General features: G+C 35.7%; 1 protein-coding gene across 1 annotated transcript in view; it reads right to left on the bottom strand.

Moving 5' to 3' along the window:
- The window catches only part of LOC143251530 (tachykinin-like peptides receptor 99D), a 39,793-nt gene that overhangs the window by 9,336 nt on the left and 4,290 nt on the right, over positions 1–26,167 (bottom strand). Inside the window, exon 2 of the mRNA XM_076502802.1 lies at positions 7,955–8,170. Coding sequence (XP_076358917.1) covers positions 7,955–8,170 — 216 coding nt within the window. The remainder of the gene's footprint in view (positions 1–7,954; positions 8,171–26,167) is intronic.

Below are 26,167 nucleotides of genomic sequence, written 5' to 3'. Positions count from 1 at the left end.
AAAAAGTCTTAAAAATTAAGAAAAAAAATCATTGCAGTATCTAAAAGAAAACGAAACTTTTAATTCAAATGATAGTTTATGAGAAAAACTTTGTGTTAGATAAAGATTAAAGTTATTTAACCGTTCATCAAGGTAATCTTGTGTCGTCCAGGTTAATAGCTTCAGAAAAACAATTCCAAACGATCCACTTGTCTTTCCATGTTATACCTTAGGTATCTAAGCTTTCCAGTAAAAATTATTTCGTCAAAATAAAAGATTTGTTTTAAGGCTAGGAATTACATGTAAACGCACTTCCCATCAGCAGCACAGCGGTATGTCCGAGGACTCACATAGCTAGAATACAAATGGTGAGCAGAGCACAGATAGGCTACTGTGTAGATTTATATTTACTTCCAAGTAAACCACCGATACATTTAAATGATCAGTTCTCTTCTACCAAGAGAAATATGAAACGGATTACTCTTTAAAATATCCATGGTGAAATACACATCAAGGTTTCTTTATTATGGTAAAATACACATCAAGGTTTCTTTATTATGGTAAAATACACATCAATGTTTCTTTATTATGGCAAAATACACATCAAGGTTTCATTATTGATTGTTTGATTTAGAACAAAGCTCGACAAGAGGCTATGTGCGTTCTGTCCACCAAGGTAAACCAAACTCGGATTTTAGTGTTATAAGTCTATAAAGTTGCTACTAATCAAATGAGGAACAGGCCTGTTTATCAAATTAATTATGAATATTCCAAAAAAAAAAGTTTTTTTAATACAATTTCAATAAAATTAAAAGAGACCCTATGGCCATTGTTTTTTTCCTGAAGATTCATTTAGTTTTAATTGTTCATATGATTTCTTTCAAGTCGATATCTGTGAAGGAATTTCAGGGCTATTTTTGTTACTATACTTAAACACTAAAGTTTGCTTGTTTGTTTTTGACTTTCGCGCAAAGGTACTCGAGGGCTATCTGCGCTAGCCGTCCCTAATTAAGCAGCGTAAGACTAGAGTGAAGGCAGTTAGTCTTCACCACCCACCGCCAACTCTTGGGCTACTCTTTTAACAAGGAATAGTGGGACAGACCGACACATTATAGCGCCCCCACGGCTGAGAAGGCGAGCATGTTTTGGTGTGACAGGGATTCGAACCCGCGACCCTCAGATTAGGAGTCGCACGCCTTAACCTACCTGGCCATGCCGGGCCCGAGCAAGTTGCAATAGTAATGTTATCTCTTCTAAAATATAATTTTCTCACCTGCACTCAACAAAAGTTCGAGTTTTAAAGACGAGAAAATATCGTATTTGTGGACTGTGTTTAAATATTATCTTATAAAATATAAGGCTCTCAGAGTAGACACAAATGTGTTCTTGCACAGAAAAAAAATATAAATATAATCTCGAATATACTCATTTTCTAAAGCGCAAGAAATTCTTAATATGAATTATTTTACAATATACCATAGACGTTACATAACACTACTATGACATACGGGTGTTCAAGAAAGACGGGGCTGGATTGTGGAGAGAGTTTTATGATGGCTCTACGTTCTTTGTGTAAACGCTTATCGAGTTTATTTATCATTATTATTCTAGTGGCTCAACTTTCGCAAGAGTTTGGATTAATATATATCCCATTCTTCTTAAACAATAAGGCTGAAACAACACGCTTGCCTCTGAATTCAATACGTACAGCGATTTTGTTTTAATCATGAAACATGTGACTATCTTAAATTTGTTAATAAAGCAAACGCAAAATGATTAATTCTGCAGAAGTAGGACATTCGTTTCGTAAAATCTAGCTGTTGATCACCTGAAGCGTGAACTTAATAGCGAGAAATACCAAAAGTACTATTAACTGTAATCATGCATATAAAAGTTGCCATAATATTGGGCTGCTGTTACAAGTAAAAGACATCATGTCCAAGACTAGAATTCTACCTAGTTTGGAGATCCTGAAGCAGACTCCGCTGAGGAAACGTAAGAATAAGCCGATATCCTTTAATGTTTGCCTTTGTTATTGAACTTCTATGGATTTTCTGCCTTTAATCCGTCCTACCAATCCATGAAGGCCTTTCAGCAGCCAAATTAAGTATGTGTGTATGAAAACCATTGAGCACATACTGAGTGTTCTGGTAGTTTTTGCAGCGTTAGAAATTTTGCTTGCATTGACCAGTACAGTTGCTAGATTGCTCAACTTTTTTTTTTGTTTCGCACAAAGCTACTCGAGGGCTATCTGTGCTAGCCGTCTCTAATTTAGCAGTGTAAGACTAGAGGAAAGGCAGCTAGTCATCACCACCCACAGCCAACTCTTGGACTACTCTTTTACCAACGAATAATGGGATTGACCGTAACATTAAAGCGCCCCCACGGTTGAAAGGACGAGCATATTTGGCGCGACGGGGATGCAAACCCGCGATCCTCAGATTACGAGTCGAATGCCTTAACCCATCTGGCCATGCCGGGCCTGTGCTCAGCCATATGTCACCCATTTATCTGTTTTGTTTAAAGAACAGGATTTTTCTCAATCCCTAGTTGTCTTTTATGAAATGAACTCCAACTGTAATTAGTAAGTGACCAAAAAAATCATTATCAAACTCGTCCTTTTCATTCTTGTAGAGCTCAGGAATTACTAAATTTAGTCTTGGAAGGGGTCTCATATTTCAGTTCCAGAACCCTAAACACAATACTAAAGCTACGATTATCTACCACGGAAAATGGTCTCGTATCTTTAGTCGTAAAGATTCCAACAGCTCTCATTAAATCTTTTGCTCCTTGTCTGTTCCGGTTTATTTTCGTTTTAAGCACATCCTGGAGAGTCAGCTGAGGAGCACGTGTCATTCACTGGTTACAGGAAGTGAAGCTTGGAATGTTTTACCTTTAATTTTGTTTCTTTTTTGTAAGGTAATATAATTTTTTTTTCTCAGATGCGCGGACATGTTTTACTCTTTACTCATTTTCCATACAGTTTTTTTAAAGATCGTTTTTCATATTCCATTTTGGCCCAGAACTTCAAACCTAAACTATTCCCAAGTAACTGATTTGTAGAATAGAAATACATCACCTGGCTGTCATTATTGATATGGCACGTGATAGTTTAGTTCACCCTTCATTGAATAATTTGATATGTGATATACCCAGGAAATTAGAAACCCCAGTAACATATTTTTTTAAGCCCGTTAATTAGAAGCAACAAGAAGAAAATCTGTATCAAAAATAATTATAAAGCTCATAGACTGATCAAATAGGACACTCGCTGAATGATGTTTATGGGTTGATGATCACGTGATGATATGATACATTTTGAAAATATTCACACTCGTCACCCCTAATGAAGGTATGTTTGTCTATTATTTATGTATGTAATAATAATAGTATTTAAGTGAAAAACAAGTTCAAACAAAACAAAATTAAATTAAAAATGCTGCATAAATTAAAAGGATTTCCAGGGTAAAGGCTGTAATGTAAGATATAAAACGTATCCTGGGTTTTAGAGGTGACTGAAGAAGTAGGACTCATGTTGCAGTGGAGATACATCTCTATTTCCCAGTCTCGCGTGAAGAAATCATCATAAGAAATACCATAAATATATATGAACGAGAAAAACATAAAAGTAGAAGAAATAAACAAATAAGAAAAATGAAATAAGGTACAAGCACTTGGGGAATAAATAAGATAAACTTACTTCAGTCCGCTAAATATACAACAACTTTCTTGAGTACCTTAATAAATGTTGTAACGTTCGTGACAGACATAGTAGTTTGACTGGTACTCTGATACATTTCCAGCTCACACTACAAGCGCAACGACAGATTATTCATTTTGACATAACTCGAGAAAGTCGTCATACATATAGTTGGTGTTTATGAATTTTATAGCGTGTTTAGGTAAATAGAAAATTTTGTCTCGAAAATGTTTTGGTAACTCTCATAAATATTAAATTTTCTTGTCTCTCGACTTTATTAAAAAGAGGTTAAGCTAGACAAATAACTATCTATCTTTTATGTTTTTAGTCGAGCTTCGAGTTTACTTGTACAAAATCTGTTACACTTGAAATTGGACATTGATTGCGACTGAAGAATGAATAATAACATTTGATGTTCTTCGAATAAATGTGAAAGATAATATGGGATGTCTTTTTGTAACACTGTTTCAAAATCTTGTGTTAAAGTTTCTTGTGAGAAATTCAATATTTATTTAGATTGATTTTTTTTTTAATTTCGCGCAAAGCTACTCAAGGGCTATCTGTGCTAGCAGTTCTTAATTTAGCAGTGTAAAACTAGAGGAAAGTCATCACCACCCACCGCCAACTCCTGGGCTACTCTTTTACCAAAGAATAGTGGGATTGGCCGCAACTTTATAACGCCCCCATGGCTGAAATGGCAAGTATATTTGGTGTAACGTGGATTCGAACCAGCGATCTTGAAATTACGAGTCGAGTGCCTTAATAACCTGGCCATGCAGGGCATTTGTTTAGACAAATGGAAAATAAAAAGTGCAACTGAACTAGTAATAGAAGTATAATATAAAAAAGAATGTATGAGAACTAATACAGTATTCCATAAACTAATACAGAATTTCATAAACTAATACAGTATTCCATAAACTAATACAGTATTTCATAAACTAATACAGAATTTCATAAACTAATACAGAATTTCATAAACTAATACAGTATTCCATAAACTAATACAGTATTTCATAAACTAATACAGAATTTCATAAACTAATACAGTATTCCATAAACTAATACAGAATTTCATAAACTAATACAGAATTTCATAAACTAATACAGTATTCCATAAACTAATACAGTATTTCATAAACTAATACAGTATTCCATAAACTAATACAGAATTTCATAAACTAATACAGAATTTCATAAACTAATACAGTATTCCATAAACTAATACAGTATTTCATAAACTAATACAGTATTCCATAAACTAATACAGTATTCCATAAACTAATACAGAATTTCATAAACTAATATAGTATTCCATAAACTAATACAGTATTTCATAAACTAATACAGTATACCATAAACTAATACAATATTTCATAAACCAATACAGTATTTCATAAACTAAGATTTTACAGTTTATTAGTATATCTTGAAAGTTTGCTAATAAATGCTCATGTTTATTAAGTGTAGTAAGTAATAAACTAAGATGTTTTTGTAAATAGTATATGAGTGTGAAGTTTTATTAACGATTGATTCAATATATTCAAGTCTAACATTTGTTTAGTTTTCTGAAAATATGTTTCAGAATGTGTTAAAACTGTATTATTAAGAGTTTGCGAATTTACACTCAAACCTTGATGAACAATTGTAATGCAAAATAAGAAACCTGTTCATACATAATATATAGACTGTATGTTGAATAATCGAATTTGTGACTGAAATTATTAACTCTGCCAAAGAAAACCGACTTTGAATAATGAAACTCATATATTTTAATGTTGATGTCTAAGTAAATATTAAAAGTAGAATTTAGTCGACATCATTTTCAAAAAGAGACCAAGCAAATATAAAGGCTATATGAAGTTACTAAGAAATAAGCTCTACAAAACAACGAGTAATTGATATTTGCATAGATCTTTTAATTTCAACTGACTTATAAAAGTAAACATGAAAATATGTGCCCTTTTCAGGACAATAATTGTAAAAATCATGCTTAAATAAAGAAACTACACTATAATCAATATCAATCATACTTAATCCCACAAAAGCAATTGGCTGTCTTCTTGAATGTTTACAAAAATATTATGTATGATAGAAACCTTTCAGGAATATGTTAAAATGTAAGTAATATTGTCATCATATAGAAACATAAGCAAATGAAAAATAAAATGGTATGTTGAAACCTGCATGCTGTCCTAAAGAAATGTATAAATTCCATTTTGAAACATGTGCAGTTAACTTGAAATTTCTATACAAGCTTCAGTAACATTGCCTGCCTTTGTAGTTCCAACCATCTATAGTAACGCAATGTGCCTAGCAACACTTTTGATCTACACAAACACTATTTTGAAAAATACAGTCCACCTGTAAACATTTGTAACACAATCTGCCTTCTAGCATTGAACTATGATACCAACCCTCCCTTAGATAGACATCTAAGGGCATCTCTTTCTTCACTTCATCGAACTATGACGTCATCGTTTCTGACATTCTGTTATCACGTCAGCTTGTCATGGCTATCTTGCAGTGCGCCCTCTGGTGACACTTAGTTCAACTATGAATACATAGTCTTCGCAGCTACTGGTGTTTATGACGTCATCGTCTCTCGCGACATCATTGTCTCCTCGTTGCCTGAGGCTCACACAAACACACATGTGGCCTCCTCTGGTGGTGTGGCTGTCAGTACCACTGATATAAAAGAACTCTTAAAGAAAAAATGAACTGAAGTGCAGCGCACGCGAACCGTGTCTCGAACCAATGGTAAATTTTTAAAGCACTATAAAATGAGCTATCTTTCTGGGGAGATAAAAGTGAAGTGAACAAAAATAAGAAACATTACTGTCTATAACACTAAGTATTGTAGAACTTGAACTATTTTATTTATTTTTTTGTAGTGGAATATCTGACTCTTTAAAATATTTTGAAACGTAGGTTGTGCTTACTGTTTGCGCCAATATTTATAACTTAAAATTGCACATAACTTAAAATCTACTCAGTAATGGTTCGATAGTTATTTAGTTACAAAATATCAGTCATTATAATCTCTTAATTGTGTACAAATTTTAGTTTATTTTTAAATATTGCACTAACAAATTTCCACAGTCATTAACATATCTGCAGTTAAGTATTTTAAAACACCTAACGAACAACTTGGAATATTTGTTCTGAACTCAAATATTTATTAATACGTTGTTTTTTTTGACACAGTGTGTCGCAGATAAGAACGCACTTTAAACTTGGGATGGTTTTTTGTTTTTTTTTGTTTTTTTTAATTTCGCGCATAGCTACTCAAGGGCTATCTGCGCTAGCCGTTCCTAATTTAGCATTGTAAGACTAGAGGGAAGGCAGATAGTCATCATCATCCACCGTCAACTCTTGAGCTACTCTTTTATCAACGAATACTGGGATTAACCGTAACATTATAACGCCCCCACGGCTGAAAGGGCGAGCATGTTTGACGCGACGGAAATGCAAACCCGCGACCCTCAGATTACGAGTCGCACGCTTGGCCATGCCGGGCCGACTTGGGATGGAAATTGAAAATGGGATAGCGAACATTGAAATAAGATAAGAGTATCTATATTAAAAAGGACTAATTATAATTATCGGTGATGAAATATATTTAATGGTCAACACTTCACATCTGTAGTATCGTTAGACTCACAACTCTATTTGATCTAACCGATCTATTATTAAATTTGTATTTGTAGAAAAAACATATTTTTATTTTTTTAGAATTGTACACTTCATAAAAAATAATTTTTACTGTTATTTTGTTCTTTTAACTGAATTACAGAGGTAGGAAGACAGATAGTCATCTCCACCCACTGCTAACTGTTGAGCTACTCTTTTACCAATGAATAGTGAAATTAATCGTAACTTATAACGACCTCACGGCTGAAAGGGCGAGCATGTTTGGTGTGACTGGAATTCGAACCCGCGACCCTCGGATTATGAATCAATTGCCCTAACCACATAAAAATATCAGGCCTTTGAATCGTGGTAGTGGTGGCGACTTGTCATTTGAAAGTCTTCATTTAAAGATGTACCCACAGTGGACTTAGCAGATAGCCAGATGTGGTTTTGTTATAAAATAACACACAAACACATAGAGATGTACATGGTGTTATTTTTTATTTCCCAACGTGTATCAAATTTAAGTCTGCCTGTTAGTATCTGTGCTGTTATTTTGACAGAAGGACACAGAAAATCTGCGCAGAATCTGATTGACCCCTACGTAAGTTCTTAAGATAAATATAACTTCCGTAAACTTACATATACTCAGTGTAGCTCTGAGTGGTGGGTCCATCTGGCCAGATCATATAACATATAACCCGATATCCTCCATTTGGGTAAACTTCCTTCATTGTTGTGGAGTAGAGTATATTCGGTAGAGACAATGCACTGCTTGCAACCCAGATCCATAAAGTAATGTTGAGTGTTGTTTTCCTAGACATCCGGGGCTTCAGAGGATACATGATGGCCGTATACCTATGAGAAGGTAAAAACATCAATATTTGTAAAGCCATTGAACAACAAGGACCGTGGGAAAAATACTTCCTGTCGATGGACCAGTTGAAATTTGAAAAGCTATAGAAACAAAAGTCACTAGAATATTTTTACATATGAAAATGTAATTTGGGGGATTAATTTTATAATTCCAAGATGTATTTCAGGAAAATATATCTTAAGATCTGGAATGTTAATTATAAGAACAAAAAAAATTACAAGACCTAGAAGTAAGGATATTGTGTGTACTTAAAACAACTTTATGATGAACATAATTATGGTTACATGTTACAAAAACTTTTAAAATGTAAGATTAAGAGGCAAATAATTTGAAATCAAATAATCGTCTGTCATCAAGTGCACTAAAAGTTGTGTTTCATTATTATAAAATATTTTTTACTTTTCCAAACATCATCACAGATGTCTTAAAACAATGTTATTTACTTATATATTTTTTCATATTTTTTTCGAATTCTTGTCACTGAACGTGCTTGCCTTTTCAGCCTTGGGGGCGTCTTAATTTGCTATGAATTCCACTATTTGTTGGTAAAAGAGTAGCCTAAGAGTTGATAGTGAGTGGTAATGACTAGCTGCCTTCCTTCTGGTCTTTCACTATTAAAGTATGGACGGCTAGCGCAGATAGCCCTCGAGTAGCTTTGCGCAAAATTCAAAAAAAAGTAAACAAACCATTTTGCATCGAGTTATACCAGCTTGCGAGAAATTGAACTTCTTACCAGTAACCCTAAACAGAATAGTTTTGCATCACTTGTTTTCAGTCCAAGTAAAGGAACTGAAGGTGAAGCAGGGAGTTGCAAGAAGGACTATCCAAATAACTGTAAGAACATTTATTGAAAATAAAATATTAATCTTTTTTATTCAGATTGAGAAACAAGTGGGAATAGAAGAAGTTGACAGAAAGATAGGATCACAGGTGAAATATGCAAAGGGTAACATAAGTGTTTATTTCCTGTTGTTAAGCACAAAGTATTGTCATATCCTTCTAGTGCTATGAAGCACCATTCATACCGTTAAGCCACTAAGTACCGTAGCAGTTCTAAATGACAAACTTGAATTATTGAAGATGGAGAGATATGAAGCGGTAAAGGGACCTTGGGTCAGCATCAACATTTTGAGCTTTAGGGACAAATATGCAGACAAACCCAGCAGAGATTACTACGGTAATACTTTATAATCAAACACTGTTGTATATATTTTGGACAAGGTTCATAGATTTGTGAAATTATGAGAGGAGAGGTAATACAGTCGGTCACATCATTGTTTGTTGGAACTGGAAAGACGAATTCGAAAATCAAATTAGACATCACGACGTTCCAGAATCATTAGATGACCATCATGTGTATAGGAAGCTGATGCCCGAAGAATATGACTATAAGTAATACAGGGCGAACAAAAGAGTTTTAAATGTATAATAAAAAGGAATAATTTAATTTCCAATATATTTCAAGGAGGTATTGCAATAAATTGATACATACGGATACAAATTTTTTATGTATATCTATGGGTGACGGCTGGGAGTTATAAATGTTAGTTTAGGTAATTTGTTGGGACCTTTCATAGTAGCAGTCTTCGTCTACTGGGCTATAATTAGTGCCTTACCATCATAATGGGGGCTGAGATGCCAACTTAAGGAGGTAAATGAAGGGTTATATAGATGTAGGACGGAATGGACTTGAGCACTCACATCTCGCTCTCCTTACTTCTATTTTATTCTTTTGCTTATTTATTATTTAATTATTCTTCATGTGAGACTGGCGAAATGAGGTTAAGACTGATAGACAGTGTATCCCCATCGCAATTTGAGTCCCACTCCCTCAGTCACCTCCGAAACCTACGGTACATTTTATTTCCCACATTATAGCCTGTACCCTGTGGTACCTTATTTTCTTATTCTTATTTCAATTAATTTTTCTTCTTTACTTTGCAGAGCAGTCACCTTCCCACAACTGTCTGCAGGCAGTGAAGGGATGTTATATAGATGTGGGATGTTGTGGGCTTGAGCACCCACATCTCGCTCTTCTAATTTCTGTTTCTATATATATTGCTAATCTCTAATTTCTTATGTGAGACTGGAGAATCGATGTTAAGAGTGATAGACTGTGCATCCCCGCCGCAATGTAGGTCCTACTTTCACAGTCACCTCCAAAACCTAGGGTACATTTTATAACCTCACATTATAGCTTATACCCTAAAATCTTTTCGCTTAGTACAGAGTTTTATGTTCAATTTATTTTTTTTCAATTTGTTTTTTCAGTTAAAGCAAACTAATATAATTATTTAAAGGTTTGGATTTGCTGTTTTAACGTAGTCTTTCCTTGTGATTTTGTTTACTAAACTTTATCAAAATGTATGGAGGCCGGCATAGCCAGGTGGATAAGGCACTCGACCTGAGGGTCGTGGGTTCGAATCCCTTTCACACCAAACATATTCGCCCTTTCAGCCGTGGGGGCGTTCTAATGTTACGATCAATCCCACTATTCGTTGGTAAAACAGTAGCCCAAGAGTTGGCGGTGGATGTTGATGACTAGCTGCCTTCCTTACATTGCTAATTTAGGGACGACTAGCGCAGATAGCCCTCATGTAGCTTTGCGTGAAATTAAAAACAAACCAAGCCAAAATTTATTAATTTTCACTAAATTATATATGATCAATATATATTCAATACTCTTTCAGTTTAAACAATAGTTATTATTATTATTAGTCTCACACGTGTTTTATACTTTCCTTTATGTGGTGCTAGTCAGTAAGTCAATCAGTTCTACTTTGACAGTTTTCTAGCTTTCGTATGGAGCTTAACAAAAAACATCGTGAATGGTTTTGAGCATACTACAAAAGTAATGAGGCCCGGCATGGCCAGGTGGGTTAAGGCGTTCGACTCCTAATCTGAAGGTCGCCAATTCGAATCTCCGTCGCACCAAACATGCTGGCTTTTTCAGCCGTGGGGCCTTATAATGTGTTGGTTAATCCCACTATTCGTTGGATATATACAGAATGTTTTCAAAATATTCTGAATTGATGTTATTGCCTGGATGCATGGAATAGTTCTGGAGTAAATTCACGCGTAAAAACATACAGGGTAGTGTTTGATCGGACAAACATGTATGTATATATAGGGTAGAGTATGATTGGACAAACATGTGTGTGTATAGAGGTTAGTATATTATTGAATAACCGTATGTGTATAGAGAGCAGTGTATGATTAGACAAACATGTATGTGTATAGAGGGTAGTGTTTGATCGGACAAACATGTATGTGTATAGAGGGTAGTGTTTGATCGGACAAACATGTATGTGTATAGAGGGTAGTGTGTGATTGGACAAACATGTATGTATTGTTACTCTTGTCTGTATAAGCTGTTTTGAGCACTTGTTCATCAAAAACTCACATAACGGCCTGTTTAGTATAAAAGACTGTGTTTCTGGTATAATCTTTTTAGAAACAGATCAAATCTTTGAAAAAGTCTTGCAACATCTTGTGAGAGGAATAACATGGGCACATTCACTATAGAGAATAAATTATTAGACGATGAAATCCTACCAGTTAAATATATAGATACACATAATTTAAAAAACGTATACATGAAAGATCCATTTTTTTTAAGTTAACAATAATGTCTATAAACAAAATTAAGGGTTAGCCATAGGATCTCCAATTTCACTGTTGTTGTGTGACATGTAGTTGAAACTAAAGCCACAAACGATGCAAATTGTAAGCCTGATATTTGGATAAGATATGTAGGTGACACATTTTTGATGTGGAGATATGGTAATAAGGCATTAACTATGTTTGCATACTATTTGAATAGTGTAGAACCATCCATACAATTTATTTATTAAATTGAAAAAAATAATAGCCTAATTTCTTAGATGTATTATGGCCCAGCATGGCCAGGTCGGTTTAGGCACTTGGCTCGTAATCTGAGGGTTATGGGGTTGAATTCCCGTCACACTAAACATGTTCGTCCTTTCAGTCGTGGGGACATTATAAAGTCACGGTCAATCCAACTATTCGGTGGTAAAAGAGTACCCCAAAAGTTGGTGGTGGGTTTTGATGACTAGCTGCCTTCCTTCTAGTCTTACAGCGCTAAATTAAGGACAGTTAGCGCAGATATCTCTCATGTAGTTTTGTGCGAAATTCAAACCAAACCAAATTCTAAAATGCTCACGCGGGAAATGTAACATGTACTTAGGTCATATGACCTGCTGAACAAAAAACAAATATAATTGAGACACGATTATGTCTTGCAACTGTAACGGATTTACTATTATATATTTATTTATTGTTAAATATATATTTACAAATGTTGTTTGTTTTGTTATTATGCACAAAGATGCACAAAGGGTTATCTGTGCTCTGCCCACCACGTTTCTAGTAACATAAGTTCACAAACTTTCCACTACGCCACTGGGTGGCGTTTTGAAATGTATCTATCTTACACTGTTAAACGTGTATTGCTAAATTTCTGCCTATTCACTGAATTTGTAGAAGTTTCTCTAGTGTAAAAATCGCCCTTTAAGCTCGCCATTTAAGCCTTGGGGGCGTTATAATGTGACGGTTAATACCACTATTCGTTGGTCAAAGAGTAGCCCAAGAGTTGGTGGTGGGTGGTGATGACTAGCTGCCTTCCCTCTAGTCTTATACTGCTAATTTAGGGACGGTTAGCGCAGATAGCTTTCGTGTAACTTTACGCGAAATTAAAAAAACAAAAAAGAAAAGTAAGGACTCAGTTTGTCTTTCTTACGTTGTAAAAATTCTAACTACTTTACGTTTTTATAAGTTAGTTTTCAATTGAATTATGAATAAAGGAAATAACTATTCGTTTTACTCTCATTGTAAAACAAGATTGCGAAAGAAAATAGTTTTTTTTTAATAAACTAAAGCAGGACAACAAACAAAACCATTAGATGTTACATCCTGAGAGTATATTTTAGAATCGTGAAGACCTCTTGAGAATTTATATGATGAACAGTAAACAGATGTAATGACAGAGTTGAAAAGTTATTCTATATTGATGGAACAACGACTTATCTCAACTGATGTCGGTTCTTCTGTATTGAAAACAAGCAGTCGATTTGTGGTCTTATTTCAAGAAATTTTGTCCAATAAGGAAAAAAATACTTATTACATTTTCTTATATTTACTAGAATTCTGACAAATGGAAGTTGAAAGTATCAGTCTATAACACATCTCTTTGTCGGTTGGTTGGTAGCAATAAGGAGTAGTTTAGTAGAATTATTTTCTAGATTATTTCATATATCAGAATTAAAGTGTTTAAAAAACGTATTCTAAGCCTAAAAGAAAAACAGATGTCATCAGTGGCAGATCGTAAAACGCACAAACCTAGCAATTCCCTGTGCTTCCAAGGATTTGAGAAGCATTTCAATTAGCAATCACATCGAATTCTTTAATAAAAGAGTTCTTTCTTGAAGTTCTACTTTTTATTTAGGAATCCAAACGGAGACCAATTTATTTCCTAGCCAAGAGTCGTTATTACTACACTATCCAAGAAGTTTGGAATATCTTTTTACTGATCTTTGCTGCTGCCAGTACCTTTGACCACAATGTTTTCAGTTTTGATTTGTTTAATTTTATATAATTTAAACACACAGGGTTTTATTTTCTCCTTGGCTAGATTAATAATATTATCTATATTTGAAATATTTCACGTATCATATCATTTGAGTGCAAGATTTTGGTTTGTTTTGAATTTTGCGCAAAGTTACACGTGGGCAATCTGTGCTAGCCGTCCCTGATTTAGCAGTGTAAAACTAGAGGAAGGCAGTTAGTCATCACCACCCACCGTAAACTCTTGGACTACTGTTTTATCAACAAATAGTGGGATTGACCTAACATTGACCCACGGCTGAAAGGGCGAGCATGTTTGGCGCGACGGGGATGAGAACTCGCGACCCTCAGATTACGACTCGCACGCCTTAACACACTTGGCCATGCTGGGCCAAACGTAAGTGAAGTTTCATAGCAGATAAAAATATTTGTCATTGTTTTCTACGGAACAAAAAATTTGATCATTTTACTTTGTGATCTTGCGTGCCAGATTAAAGAATACAGTAACATAAATAAGACTAAAACACATTTTAGAGAATACATAATACTAGTAAAAACAAATAAGATTAAAATACATTCTAAAGAAAGCATAACACTAGTAACAAAAAAAATAGGAGTAAACTACATTTTAAAGAATACATAACATATTCAAACCTGACAGTAGAATAATAAATGATATTAAATACAAGGATATGATTTAACATTTATAAATATACTCTTCAAAGTAAGAAATGCAAAAGGGATATTTTTTGTATTTTAAAGAGAAATATATGTAATAAAGTTACAAGCTCAGAGTATGTGATGTTACACGTGTTAAGGCACTGATTGTCAGACCAAAATGACAATAAAAGTTGTACACTTTGAAAACGGAGGAAAACATCGGATTTTTCGCCAAAACGCATTCGTGTCCAATAAATTTGTTTGAGAGATCTGCATGTTCTGCAAGTGCAACATGTGCAAAATCCCTATAAAAGTGACGGGTACTTGGTTTCTATAGCTCAGTGTTAAGCCACCGACTCGCAATACAGTTACGCCAAGACTGACTGAAACACAACGCAACAACGCCATTGGTCACTTGGAAGCAGACGAATCTCGATCAGATGTTGCCAGAGCTGTGAATGTCCACCCAAGCACCATCACAAGGCTATGGAATCGTCACCAACAACATGGATCAACTCGTGACCGTCCACGATCTGGCAGACCTCGTGTGACCACGCCTGCACAGGATCGCTACATCCGGTTACGTCACCTTCGGGATAGGACCACCACTGCGACGTCTACTGCCTCAACCATACCAGGGCTGCGTAGGATTTCCGATCAGACCGTACGCAACCGTCTACGAGATGCAGGAATCCGACCTCGACGTCCAGTCAGAGGCGTCATCCTCACCCAGCAACATCGTCAAGCACGGCTGCAATGGACTCGGGCACATCGGGTATGGCCTCATCGACGATGGAGGCATGTTTGGTTCAGCGATGAATCACGTTTTATGCTTCGTAGGCAGGATGGAAGGACCCGTGTTTATCGTCGCCGAGGTGAACGTTTTGCAGCAAACTGTGTGCAGGAGGTTGACAGATTTGGTGGTGGCAGCGTCATGATGTGGGCTACCATCGCCTACAATGCCAGAACAGACCTTTTGCATTTCGAGGGAATCTTACGGCTCAACGATACGTCGACGAGATTCTTAGGCCCCATGTGCAACCCATCATGGTGAGCGTCAACGACGTTTTTTCAACATGACAACGCCCGTCCTCACACAGCCCGACTTACCACTGTCTTCTTGAGACACCACAACATCAACGTTCTTCCCTGGCCCTCCAGATCACCAGATTTAAACCCCATCGAACATCTTTGGGACGAGTTGGACCGACGTCTGCGACGGCGACAACCTCAACCGCAGACTCTATTTCAGCGTGCAGCAGCTTTTCAGGCTGAGTGGACAGCCATTCCACAGGATGTGATTCGACATCTCATCGCTTCCATGGGCAGAAGATGCCAAGCAGTTATTGATGCTCACGGGAGGCATGCTCGTTATTGACGTTGAGTGACGTTAAACTTCACCTAGTGAACATGGACTTCCCTTTGCAGACTTTGGATGTTCAGCAGTGAATGTGAAAAGTTTCACACATGTCATACAGAACTAACCGGAATAAACTTGTTAACAATTTGTCTCATATTTTGCCTTTTGCCTTTCTTTTTTTGAAGAGTATATTTAAAATGATATGTGATGCTACACAAATCGGACAGACAATGAGATAGCTTGAAATGCACATTGAGCAACAATTAGTAAATCTAGTGTATCTGATCATGTGCTAGGCGAGAATGGTGTAACTGTATATCGCAGTTTGTTTAAGAGGAAGTCACATTGCGATATTTGTTGTGCCCACAGCGAGAATCGTACCTCGGATTTTATTGTCTTAAGTCCGTGAACTTGCCGATGTCTCGTTAGAGGGACACGTTATTGATCAACAAAATTAAACCAGAGCTGGGTGTTTGGGTGTTTTCTTATAGCAAAGCCATATTGGGCTACCTGCTGAGCCCACCGAAGGGAATCGAACCCCTGATTTTAGCGTTGTAAATCCGGAGACATACCGCTGTACTGGCGGGGGGAAAACCAGAGCTAAACGGTGTAAGTTTAGCTGTTAAACCATTAATACATCATCGAATTATTATTTTTCCCTACATAAGACTGATCAGCAATATGAAAAAAGCAAAGACTCCACTTGTATTTAAAGTCAGTTTTATAGAGGCTTTTTACGCTCAGAAGCAAATATATGCTCTCAAAACCTTATCGTGTTTACATATGCCAAAAGAATGTGTGACATACGGAAAATAGGTTTTAAATCGAATTTTAAGAGTGAATTCGGCTCTGAAGATTATTTATCTCCAGGCAGAATAGTGGATTTTATAGTAACTTCTATGGGTGATTGTGTAGAGTTCGTTTTTTGTTTTTGTTTTTGGTATTCAGACTCAAAGAAATATATTTCATGACAGATATCGCTTTACATTTCAACCAGAACCGATATGACCAGGTGGGTTAAGGCGTTCGACACGTAATCTAAGGATCGGGGTTCGCATCCCTTTCGCATCAAACATGCTCGCCCTTTCAGCCGTGGGGGCGTTATAACGCCTGGGCAATACCACTATTCGTTGGTAAAAGAGTAGCCTACGAGTTGGCGGTAGGTGGTGATGACTAGTTGCCTTCCCTCTAGTCTTACTCTCCTAAATTAGGGACGGCTAGCGTAGATAGCCATCGAGTAACTTTGCGCAAAATTCACCAAACAAAGAAACATTTCAAGCTTGGCTTCCTTATGAACAATGAGTTACTTAACTGTAGCTTAGTTTTCGTTGGGTTACTACATGAAAATAAATTATTTAATTCATTTAAATATGAACCTTAACTTTTCGTCAAATTTGTTAAAATCATTTTACGTTGTGATTCCCGCACATAAAAGCATCTGTAACTAACTTTCAGACTATACACCTTACGACTGAAAACTTTGAGCCCTTTCTTCCAGAAATCATCTGAGAAAGGTGTTATTATTTCATACCTCTTCCCATGTTCAGTTAAAAGTTTCAGATAAATTTCCTTTATTGTTGAAATATGTATTATTGTTACCTTTTACCTTATATACCAAGCCTGGCCTTCTTTACCTTGAAGACATCTTTAACTTTGTTAGTCCTCCAGGTAACTATGATAAAGATATATTGGTCTGCCTTAAGCCTTTTATACAACATTTAATTCGGCATTGTATATGTATATGAGAATCAAGTTTTAGTATGATCTAGATTGTTAAGATATAATCTCACAACTATAGGCAATGTCATAATAATTATATAATTAACAATAATAATTTTATAATTATTATGACATTGTTTGCCTATAGTTGTGACATTGTTAAATTACCTTGACAAAACGTTTTCATTGAAGAGAGTTGTGGAGTGATAAAGAGTCTGTCAGTTTTACTTGTTTACTTGAAACTATTTGTTACTGCCATCTTTGTCAGTTTTACTTGTTTACTTGAAACTATTTCTTTGTCAGTTTTACTTGTTTACATTTTCTTTGTCACTGTCATTTTGTCACTTGTTTACTTGAAACTATTTGTTACTGTCATCTTTGTCAGTTTTACTTGTTTACTTGATGAAACTTTCTTTGTCACTGTCATCTTTGTCAGTTTTACTTGTTTACTTGAAACTATTTGTTACTGTCATCTTTGTCAGTTTTACTTGTTTACTTGATGAAACTTTATTTGTCACTGTCATCTTTGTCAGTTTTACTTGTTTACTTGAAACTATTTGTTACTGTCATCTTTGTCAGTTTTACTTGTTAACTTGAAACTATTTGTCACTGTCATCTTTGTCAGTTTTACTTGTTTACTTGATGAAACTTTATTTGTCACTGTCATCTTTGTCAGTTTTACTTGTTCACTTGATGAAACTTTATTTGTTACTGTCATCTTTGTCAGTTTCATTTGCTTAATTGACGAATAGTTACTTGATGCTGTATAGAAACTTTCAGTTTTTACTTTCAACATCTGAAAGAGCCTTGAGTCGTATATATATATTCAGTTAAGTTACTTCTGAAGCAAGACTACTTCCAAAGTTTCAGTGACCGCGTTGCATACTTGCTTTTGTCCTAAAACCAAATGTAGTTAAACAAGTCTTATTTGATAGACTTTCTTGCCTTGGTTGACGAATTTGATGTCTTAAAGCAGTCTAAAAGTTCTTAAAATATATTATATAGAAGATCATCTGTGTTGAAGGATATAACACGGTAGAATCCCCATTGCAAAACGTATCACGCACTAAAATGGCTGTATCTTTGGAACATTATATAATATTTGATTTAACATCTTGTTCTTAACAAGGCTACTGTTTTCTTTGTTAGTCCCGTGAAATATTATTATTAGATTCTTGTTTATCTGATCCATACGGAAGTATTAGTTTACTCCTATTGTTGTATTATGTGAATGTTAGTTATGTTACTGCCTGCCTTTGTTTTTGAATTAGAAAAACAAAATAAACTAATCCTTTGGAAGCATGTATTCGTGTTTTGCAGTCATTTTATTGCATTAGGTACTTAATACTGTTGGTTAAAAAATAATGGAATACTTGCTGCAATCATAAAGACTAATATATTTTTCTGTTTGAAATTCGTGAGTTTCAACTGTCGAATAGGACTGTACTTGGTGATTCAGAAGATCGCAGACATTTGTATACAAACTAAAAGGAAGAAGTTAAAGCAATTCGTTAGTTTGTTTGTTTTTTGAATTTTGCGCAAAGCTACACGAGGACTATCTGCGCTAGCCGTCCCTAATTTAGCAGTGTAAGAATACAGGGAAGGCAGCTAGTTATCACCACCCACCGCTAACACTTGAGCTACTCTTTTACCAACGAACAGAGAGATTGATCGTGACATTATAACGTCCCCACGGCTGAAAGGACGAACACGTTTAATGTGAAAGGGATTCGTACCCGCGACTCATGGATTACAAGTCGAATGCCTTAAACATCTGGCTATGCCGGGCCCAACTCAATGGAAATCACAGAGAATAAAATGTTTAATGATCAAAAATTTGGTTTATTGTAATTGCTGGGTTGAAAGTCTAACAAATCATTTCGTAAATATTTTATAATTCCTGTAGACCAAAACAAGTTCAATAACGCACTGTAATAAATGTAAGTGTCCGCCAAATCTGGATTTTGATTCTCATTAAGTCTGATATAAATTACTTAGAGAAAGCTGCTTTCTTAGGTGGCTTAGATAGATAAAACATAATAAATGTGTGGCTAAAAATACCCCTTTAGCTCGGGTAGGCTTACTGCAATTACGAGAAAAGCTCTTACAATTTCAGATAACGTATTTCTTATAAAAACAGATAAATACGAACAACTGAAAACTCCAAGTTTTGTGGGTTTTTTTCCTCACTGGTTTAGCGTTTCCGCTTCCTGTTTCTCAAACACTAATCCGAGAAATTAAACGTTAAATACAAATAACCTATTGAGTAGCTTTGTGCCTTATAACAAATAAACAAACCTTATTGGTTGTCCATCTTTTGTGGATAAAATATTCTAATGATATTAATTATTTATGCTCATCTCCAGATATTATTAAAAATTAGTATAAATGTTGAATTCAGTTATCAGTGAAGTTAATGGTAATTATTTTAAAATAATGTTCACAAATAATATTTTTAATTTATTGAAAAACACTACTTGGCTCAATAGTTGAATCATTTTGTTTTGCGCAAAAATAATTTCAGCAACAGATCGAGATATTTCAGCAATTAGGTTAGAATTAAAAACCGTTTTTGTTTGTAGGTGGCTGAAAAGCTAGCAACATTTAGTTCAATAATTTTACTTATTCACAAGTAAAATCTGTCCCTAATTTAGCAGTGTAAGACTAGAAGGAAGGTGGCTAGTCATTACCACCCACCGCCAATTCTTGGGCTACTCTTTTATCAACGAACGTCACATTATAACGCCCCAACGGTTAAAAGGGCGAGAATGTTTGGTGCGACTAGGATTCGAACCTAAGGCCCTCAGATTACGAGTTGCACGCCTTAACCCACCTGGCCACGCCGGGCGCTTCATCAAGTGAAGTTCCATTGACGTTTTCGTTTTTCTTATAAAGGAACGAAAACTTAGACCTGAAGGGCTTAGCATGGCCAGGTGGTTAGAGCTCTCGACTCGTATTCTGAGGGTCTTAGGTTCGAATCCTAGTCGCACCAAACATGGTCGCCCTTTTAACCGTTGGGGCGTTATAATGTGACGTTCGTTGATAAAAGAGTAGCCCAAGAATTGGCGGTGGGTGGTAATGACTAGCCACCTTCCCTCTAGTCTTATACTGCTAAATTAGGGACGGCTAGCGCAGATAGCTTTCGTGTAGCTTTGCGCGAAATTAAAAAACAAAACAATTCTAATTACCAAGTACCCATTCTTGCCACGCGGGTTGAATCTGTTTTTTGTTTGTTTTTGAATTTCGTGCAAAGCTACACGAGCGTTACCCGTCCCTAATTTAGCAGTGTAAGATTAAATGGAAGGCAGCTAGTCATCACCACCCACCGCCTACTCTTGCGCTACTCTTTTATCAACGAATAGTGGGATCGACCGCACATTATAAGGCTACCACGGCTGAAAGGGCGAGCAGGTTTGGTGCAACGGGGCTGCGAACCAGCGACCCTAGGATTACGAATCGAGTGTCTTAACCACCTGGCCATGCTGGGCCTACGTAGAGTATACTGAAAAGCATGATGGATATAAATGTAATATAAATCTGACTACAGTAAATGATATTGATTGTTGTATTAGTATGAAACATGAATTTTAGCAGCGTAAGCCATATGACATACTGAAACTAAGCCACCTTATGAGGGTTGAGGCCAAATGTATTGTACATGAATAAACGGTTTAACTCAGAAATAATTTATTTATCCAAATAAAGTACGTTATAAAGTGGATTAAGGAAGTTAAGCATATTGTGAAAACATTTCAGGTTATTTATGATAATATGCCAAATTTATGTAAATAATCTTTGGAGTATTATTATCACTTTGACAGTTTTGTTGATTTCAAGTTTCACCTGTACTCATTTATATCCTTGAAAGTAAACTAAATTTCAGGACGGACAAAATATAGTTGTTATTGTTAACTTAGTTTCAGGACAGCTGTTGATAAATGTTTGACACTTATGTTATCACGTCAGTTTTACCTCTTTGTTTATAGGTAAGCATAAAACTGGACAATGAACTACCTGTGCTATGACCCCCACGGATATCTAAACCCCTGTTTCTAGCGTTGTAAGTTCGTAGACATACCGTTGTGCCGCTGGGGGACATATCAGTTTTAAAGTACGTGAAAAACATTATAAATTTATTACTTTACAAGACATGTAAACCAAAATGTTCGTCTCAGTAATTAAGTATAAGGGTTTAGCATGGCTAAGTGGTTAGGCGTTCGACACACAATACGTGGTCCCTCGTTGGTACAGTGGTAAGTCTACGGATTTACAATGCTAAAATCAGGGGTTCGATTCCCCTCTGTGTACTCAGTAGATAGTCCAATGTGGTTTTGCTATAAGAAAAATACACACACAATACGTTAGTCTCATATTTCAATCCTCTTAACTGAACATCTCGTCCTTTCAACCGTGGGGGCGTTATAACGTGACGGTCAATCACATTATTCACATTATAAGAGTTGGCAGCGGGCAGTGCTGACCAGGTATCCTTCTAGTCTATCATTTAGGGACGGCTAGTACAGATAGCCCTCGTGTAGTTCAGGGCGAAAGTCAGAACACCTAAACTTGTGTATAATAAATTTTCAAAATGTTGGATTCGTGTATCTGAGAGTCCATTACTTGCACACTGTAAGTGGTTCCGCACGTCATAAGAGTGACGGTCAAATTCCACTACTAAGCCAGACAAAAGTCGTCCGAGAGTTGGCAGTGACTACTATTAATTAGCTAGTTCTCATTTAGTCCATCAGTACAAAATTAGAGTATGCTAGCGCAGATAACCCTAGAGAAGTTTTGAATGAACATTAGAAACAAAAAAAACTTTTAAAACATGCCCAGATTCTGCTAAAATAAAGACAAAAAATTTTTAAATGTGCCCAAATTATGTTAGAATAAAGACAGAAACTACATCCAAATATTTAGAAATATTTCACAAAGATTAAAAGCGAGTATTTTCTTCATGATGAGAAAATTAAAAGAGTGATGGGGATCTGGTATACACTTTGACGCTAAAATATTTTGTGTATCTTTTGTTTTCGAATTGAAATTATTTAAGATCAGAATATATAATTATATGTACTTGCGCCCGGCCCCGAAAGAGTTCTGTTTCAAGGATAGATGAAACAAAAACTAAGATTAACAAATATATTCATTTCTTGCTTTTGAAGTACATATGACATGCTGTGTTGTAGCCTATAGAGTGAATAATCCTTCTCGTGATTCATGGCATGTGCACGGTTTCTTGGCATCACACCAATACGAATTGTAACGTAAACAGAGAACACACTGCTGTATCTTGAGTGATTAAAACAGGTGACTCCTCCAGACAGTATACGGCCTTCTTTGGCGGAAGTGATACAGTTAAAATGTTTTTTTTTTCTTTCAAGTGCCCCAACCTCAGTGATACAACAGTATGTTAATAGACTCACACTGCTAGAAAACGGGTTTTGATACTCGTAGTCGGTAAAGAACAAATAGCCCATTGTGTAGCTTGTGCTTAATTCCAAATGAACGAACTATGTTTTTTTAGGTACGTGAGTCATGTAATACATTCGCGATAAAATTCCCATTGTGCATTAGAGTAATATTCCATTTTGCAATTCTGATTATTTTCATTGATTCATATTTGTTTCAAACTATCCTATTTTTCAGGAAAACTGTCAGTGTACTGTTGATGACGTATGTGTAGCTATTCGGTAATATTCTTCTCACAGAGTGTATGAGCATTATTACATTTTCCGGCATTTAAGTGATCAATTTCCGCTAAATCGCCATCTAGTGTAGATAACTATAAGAGTTAAAATGATATTTATATTACCGGAATGCTTCAAAAATTAGTTCTTCAAACACGCTTTAGTTCGTTGTTATTGGAAATTTACTTTTACACAGTGATCTCGTACATTATTACAAAATGTATGATAACTTATTGCATGCTTTGGCGTGGGTCGGTGCATTTCACTTATGTTAATTTTTAACTGGAGAAGTTTACCATAATTGTAGATTGAAAACGATATCTGTCTTTAAAAATATTCGTCTTGAGTCGGGTTCGTTTTGAATTTCGCGAAAAGCTACTACAGGGCTATCTGTGCTAGCCGTCCCTAATTTAGTAGCGTAAGGCTATAGGGAAGGTAGCTACTCATCACCACCCACCGCCAACTCTAGGGCTACTCTTTTACCAACGAATAGTGGGATTGACGGTAACATTATAACGCTCCCACGGCTGAAAGGGTGAGCATCTTTGTCATGACGAGGATTCGAACCCGCGATCCTCAGTCTTGTGCCTGAACCATCTAGTTATGCTGGGCCTAACTCAATGGAAGTCTCAGGGAAGTAAATGTTTAATGATGAAAAATTTAGTTCATAGTAATTCCTGGGTTGAAAGCCTGACAAATTATTTCGTCAATATTTGATAGCTCCTGATTTAGACCAAAACAAGTTCAATAAGACACTGTAGTAAATATAAGTGATCGCCAAATCTGGACTTTGTCATTAAGTCTGACATAAGTTACTTAGAGAAAGCGGCTTTCTTAGATGGTTTAAATAGACAATACACAATAAATGTGCAGCTAAAAATACTTCTGTCTCGTGTAGACATACTGTAATCAGGGGAAAATCGAGGATTCGAACCGGCGGCCCTCAGATTTCGAGTCGAGTGCCTTAACCACGTGGACATGCAGGGCCCTCTGGAGTCCGGAGAAAATGTTTTTTTCTACACAAATTTCAGAAGTACAGGATGAGTTTTGATACATTTAACCAAATCGTGATGATAGGCTTATCTAACGTTGCCTTTGAAAAATTATAGATAATCGCATGAGATAATCTCGCTCTCAAGCTGGTTAGTTTGTTTTGGTTTATTGTGAATTTCGCGCAAAGCTACATGAGGGCTATCTGCGCTAGTTGTTCCTAATTTAGCAGTGTAAGACTAGAGAGAAGGCAGCTAGTCATCACCATTCACCGCCAACTCTTGGGCTACTCTTTTACCAACGAATAGTGGGATTGACCGCCACATTATAAAGCCCCCACGGCTGAAAGAGCGACCATGTTTGGTAAGACGAGGATTCGAACCTTCAACTCTCGGATTACGAATCGAATGCCTTAACCACCTATTCATGCCGGACCTTTCTCCAGTTGGCAGAACATTGTATGCTGATAAATAATTTCAGCCTAGCTTAATATACATGTTTTATTTTGCCAATAAAAAGTCAACTTTGTTGAAACTGATAAATACGTGTACAAGAAATATTGAGAGAGCGAAGATCGTTGATCTAGCTTCAAGGTTTGGAGATTTTAAGCGTCAGCACTGCTATGGAAAATGACAGAATATTTTATCACCTTAGGCCCTGCATGGTCAGGTGATTAGGGCTCTCGACCGATAATCTGAGGGTCGCGTGTTCGATTTACTCCTGTGTCATATTTACGCTTGACAGATTTCGGGTTCCTCAGTGGCTCAGCGCCATGTCTGCGGATTTGCAACGCCAAAAAGCTGGTTTCGATATCCGTGGTGGGCAGAGCACAGGTAGCCCTTTGTGTAGCTTTGTACTTAATTCAAAACCATAACAAAACAGATTTCGAATATTATTTGAACAAGACTAGTTCGCGTGGAAATAAATTTTATAGTTTGCTTGGTAATAATAAATAATGTCCATATTTTACTATATTATTTACTGTTTCAGCTTGCTATTTGATAACATGTATAATATTAAATGTAATTTTTGCTTCTAATTTAGGCAACTAGGGGATGTACCTGTGCAGGTTGAAAGGTTTACGAAAGTTTTTTCTTTTCAAAATATGACAGTAGCAACATGAAGTACTGGGATGGGTTATTTAAATAAGGTTTTATTTTCTATTATAGTTGTTTTTTATCATTAACCAATAAATAAAATTCACTTAAAAACATTTGATTTAATATGAAGATGCTTATCTTGAAATTACGTAGAAACAATATATAAAAAAGAAGTTCCTCAAACAATTTATGATATTTGAAAACGAAATATAATAGTAGAATAAATGCTTTACGGACATAAATATTATTTCAGTTTTTGTCCGAGGTATGTCAGTAATGATTAAAAGTACATAGACCGTATTTGTACCCCATGTGATGAAAGAGGAAACTAGAGTAATCTCATCAGTAACCCTAGTGGCCATTCCTAATGACTGAACTATATATTTAGAACTATGAAGTATATGCATTTTAAGTATAAAATACTTATCAGGTACAGATACAAACCTTTAATTAAATCATACTTATCAGGTACAGATACAAACCTTTAATTAAATCATACTTATCAGGTACAGATACAAACCTTTAATTAAATCATACTTATCAGGTACAGATACAAACCTTTAATTAAACCATACTTTTCAGGTACAGATACAAACCTTTAATTAAATCATACTTATCAGGTACAGATACAAACCTTTAATTAAATCATACTTATCAGGTACAGATACAAACCTTTAATTAAATCATACTTATCAGGTACAGATACAAACCTTTAATTAAATCATACTTATCAGGCACAGATACAAAAACCTACGTGAAATCAGGGGACAAACTTCTTTCACAATATAGTAATGTAATTTTATAACTTTCTATGTTTTGGTATATTGTAAAATTGCAAACAGTGCTTGTGACACCTAAAATATCATCAGTTTCATT

This window comes from Tachypleus tridentatus, chromosome 6 (genome assembly GCF_004210375.1).
Source record: "Tachypleus tridentatus isolate NWPU-2018 chromosome 6, ASM421037v1, whole genome shotgun sequence".
Taxonomy (NCBI): domain Eukaryota; kingdom Metazoa; phylum Arthropoda; class Merostomata; order Xiphosura; family Limulidae; genus Tachypleus; species Tachypleus tridentatus.
This window is presented reverse-complemented; position numbering and strand designations above follow the sequence as displayed.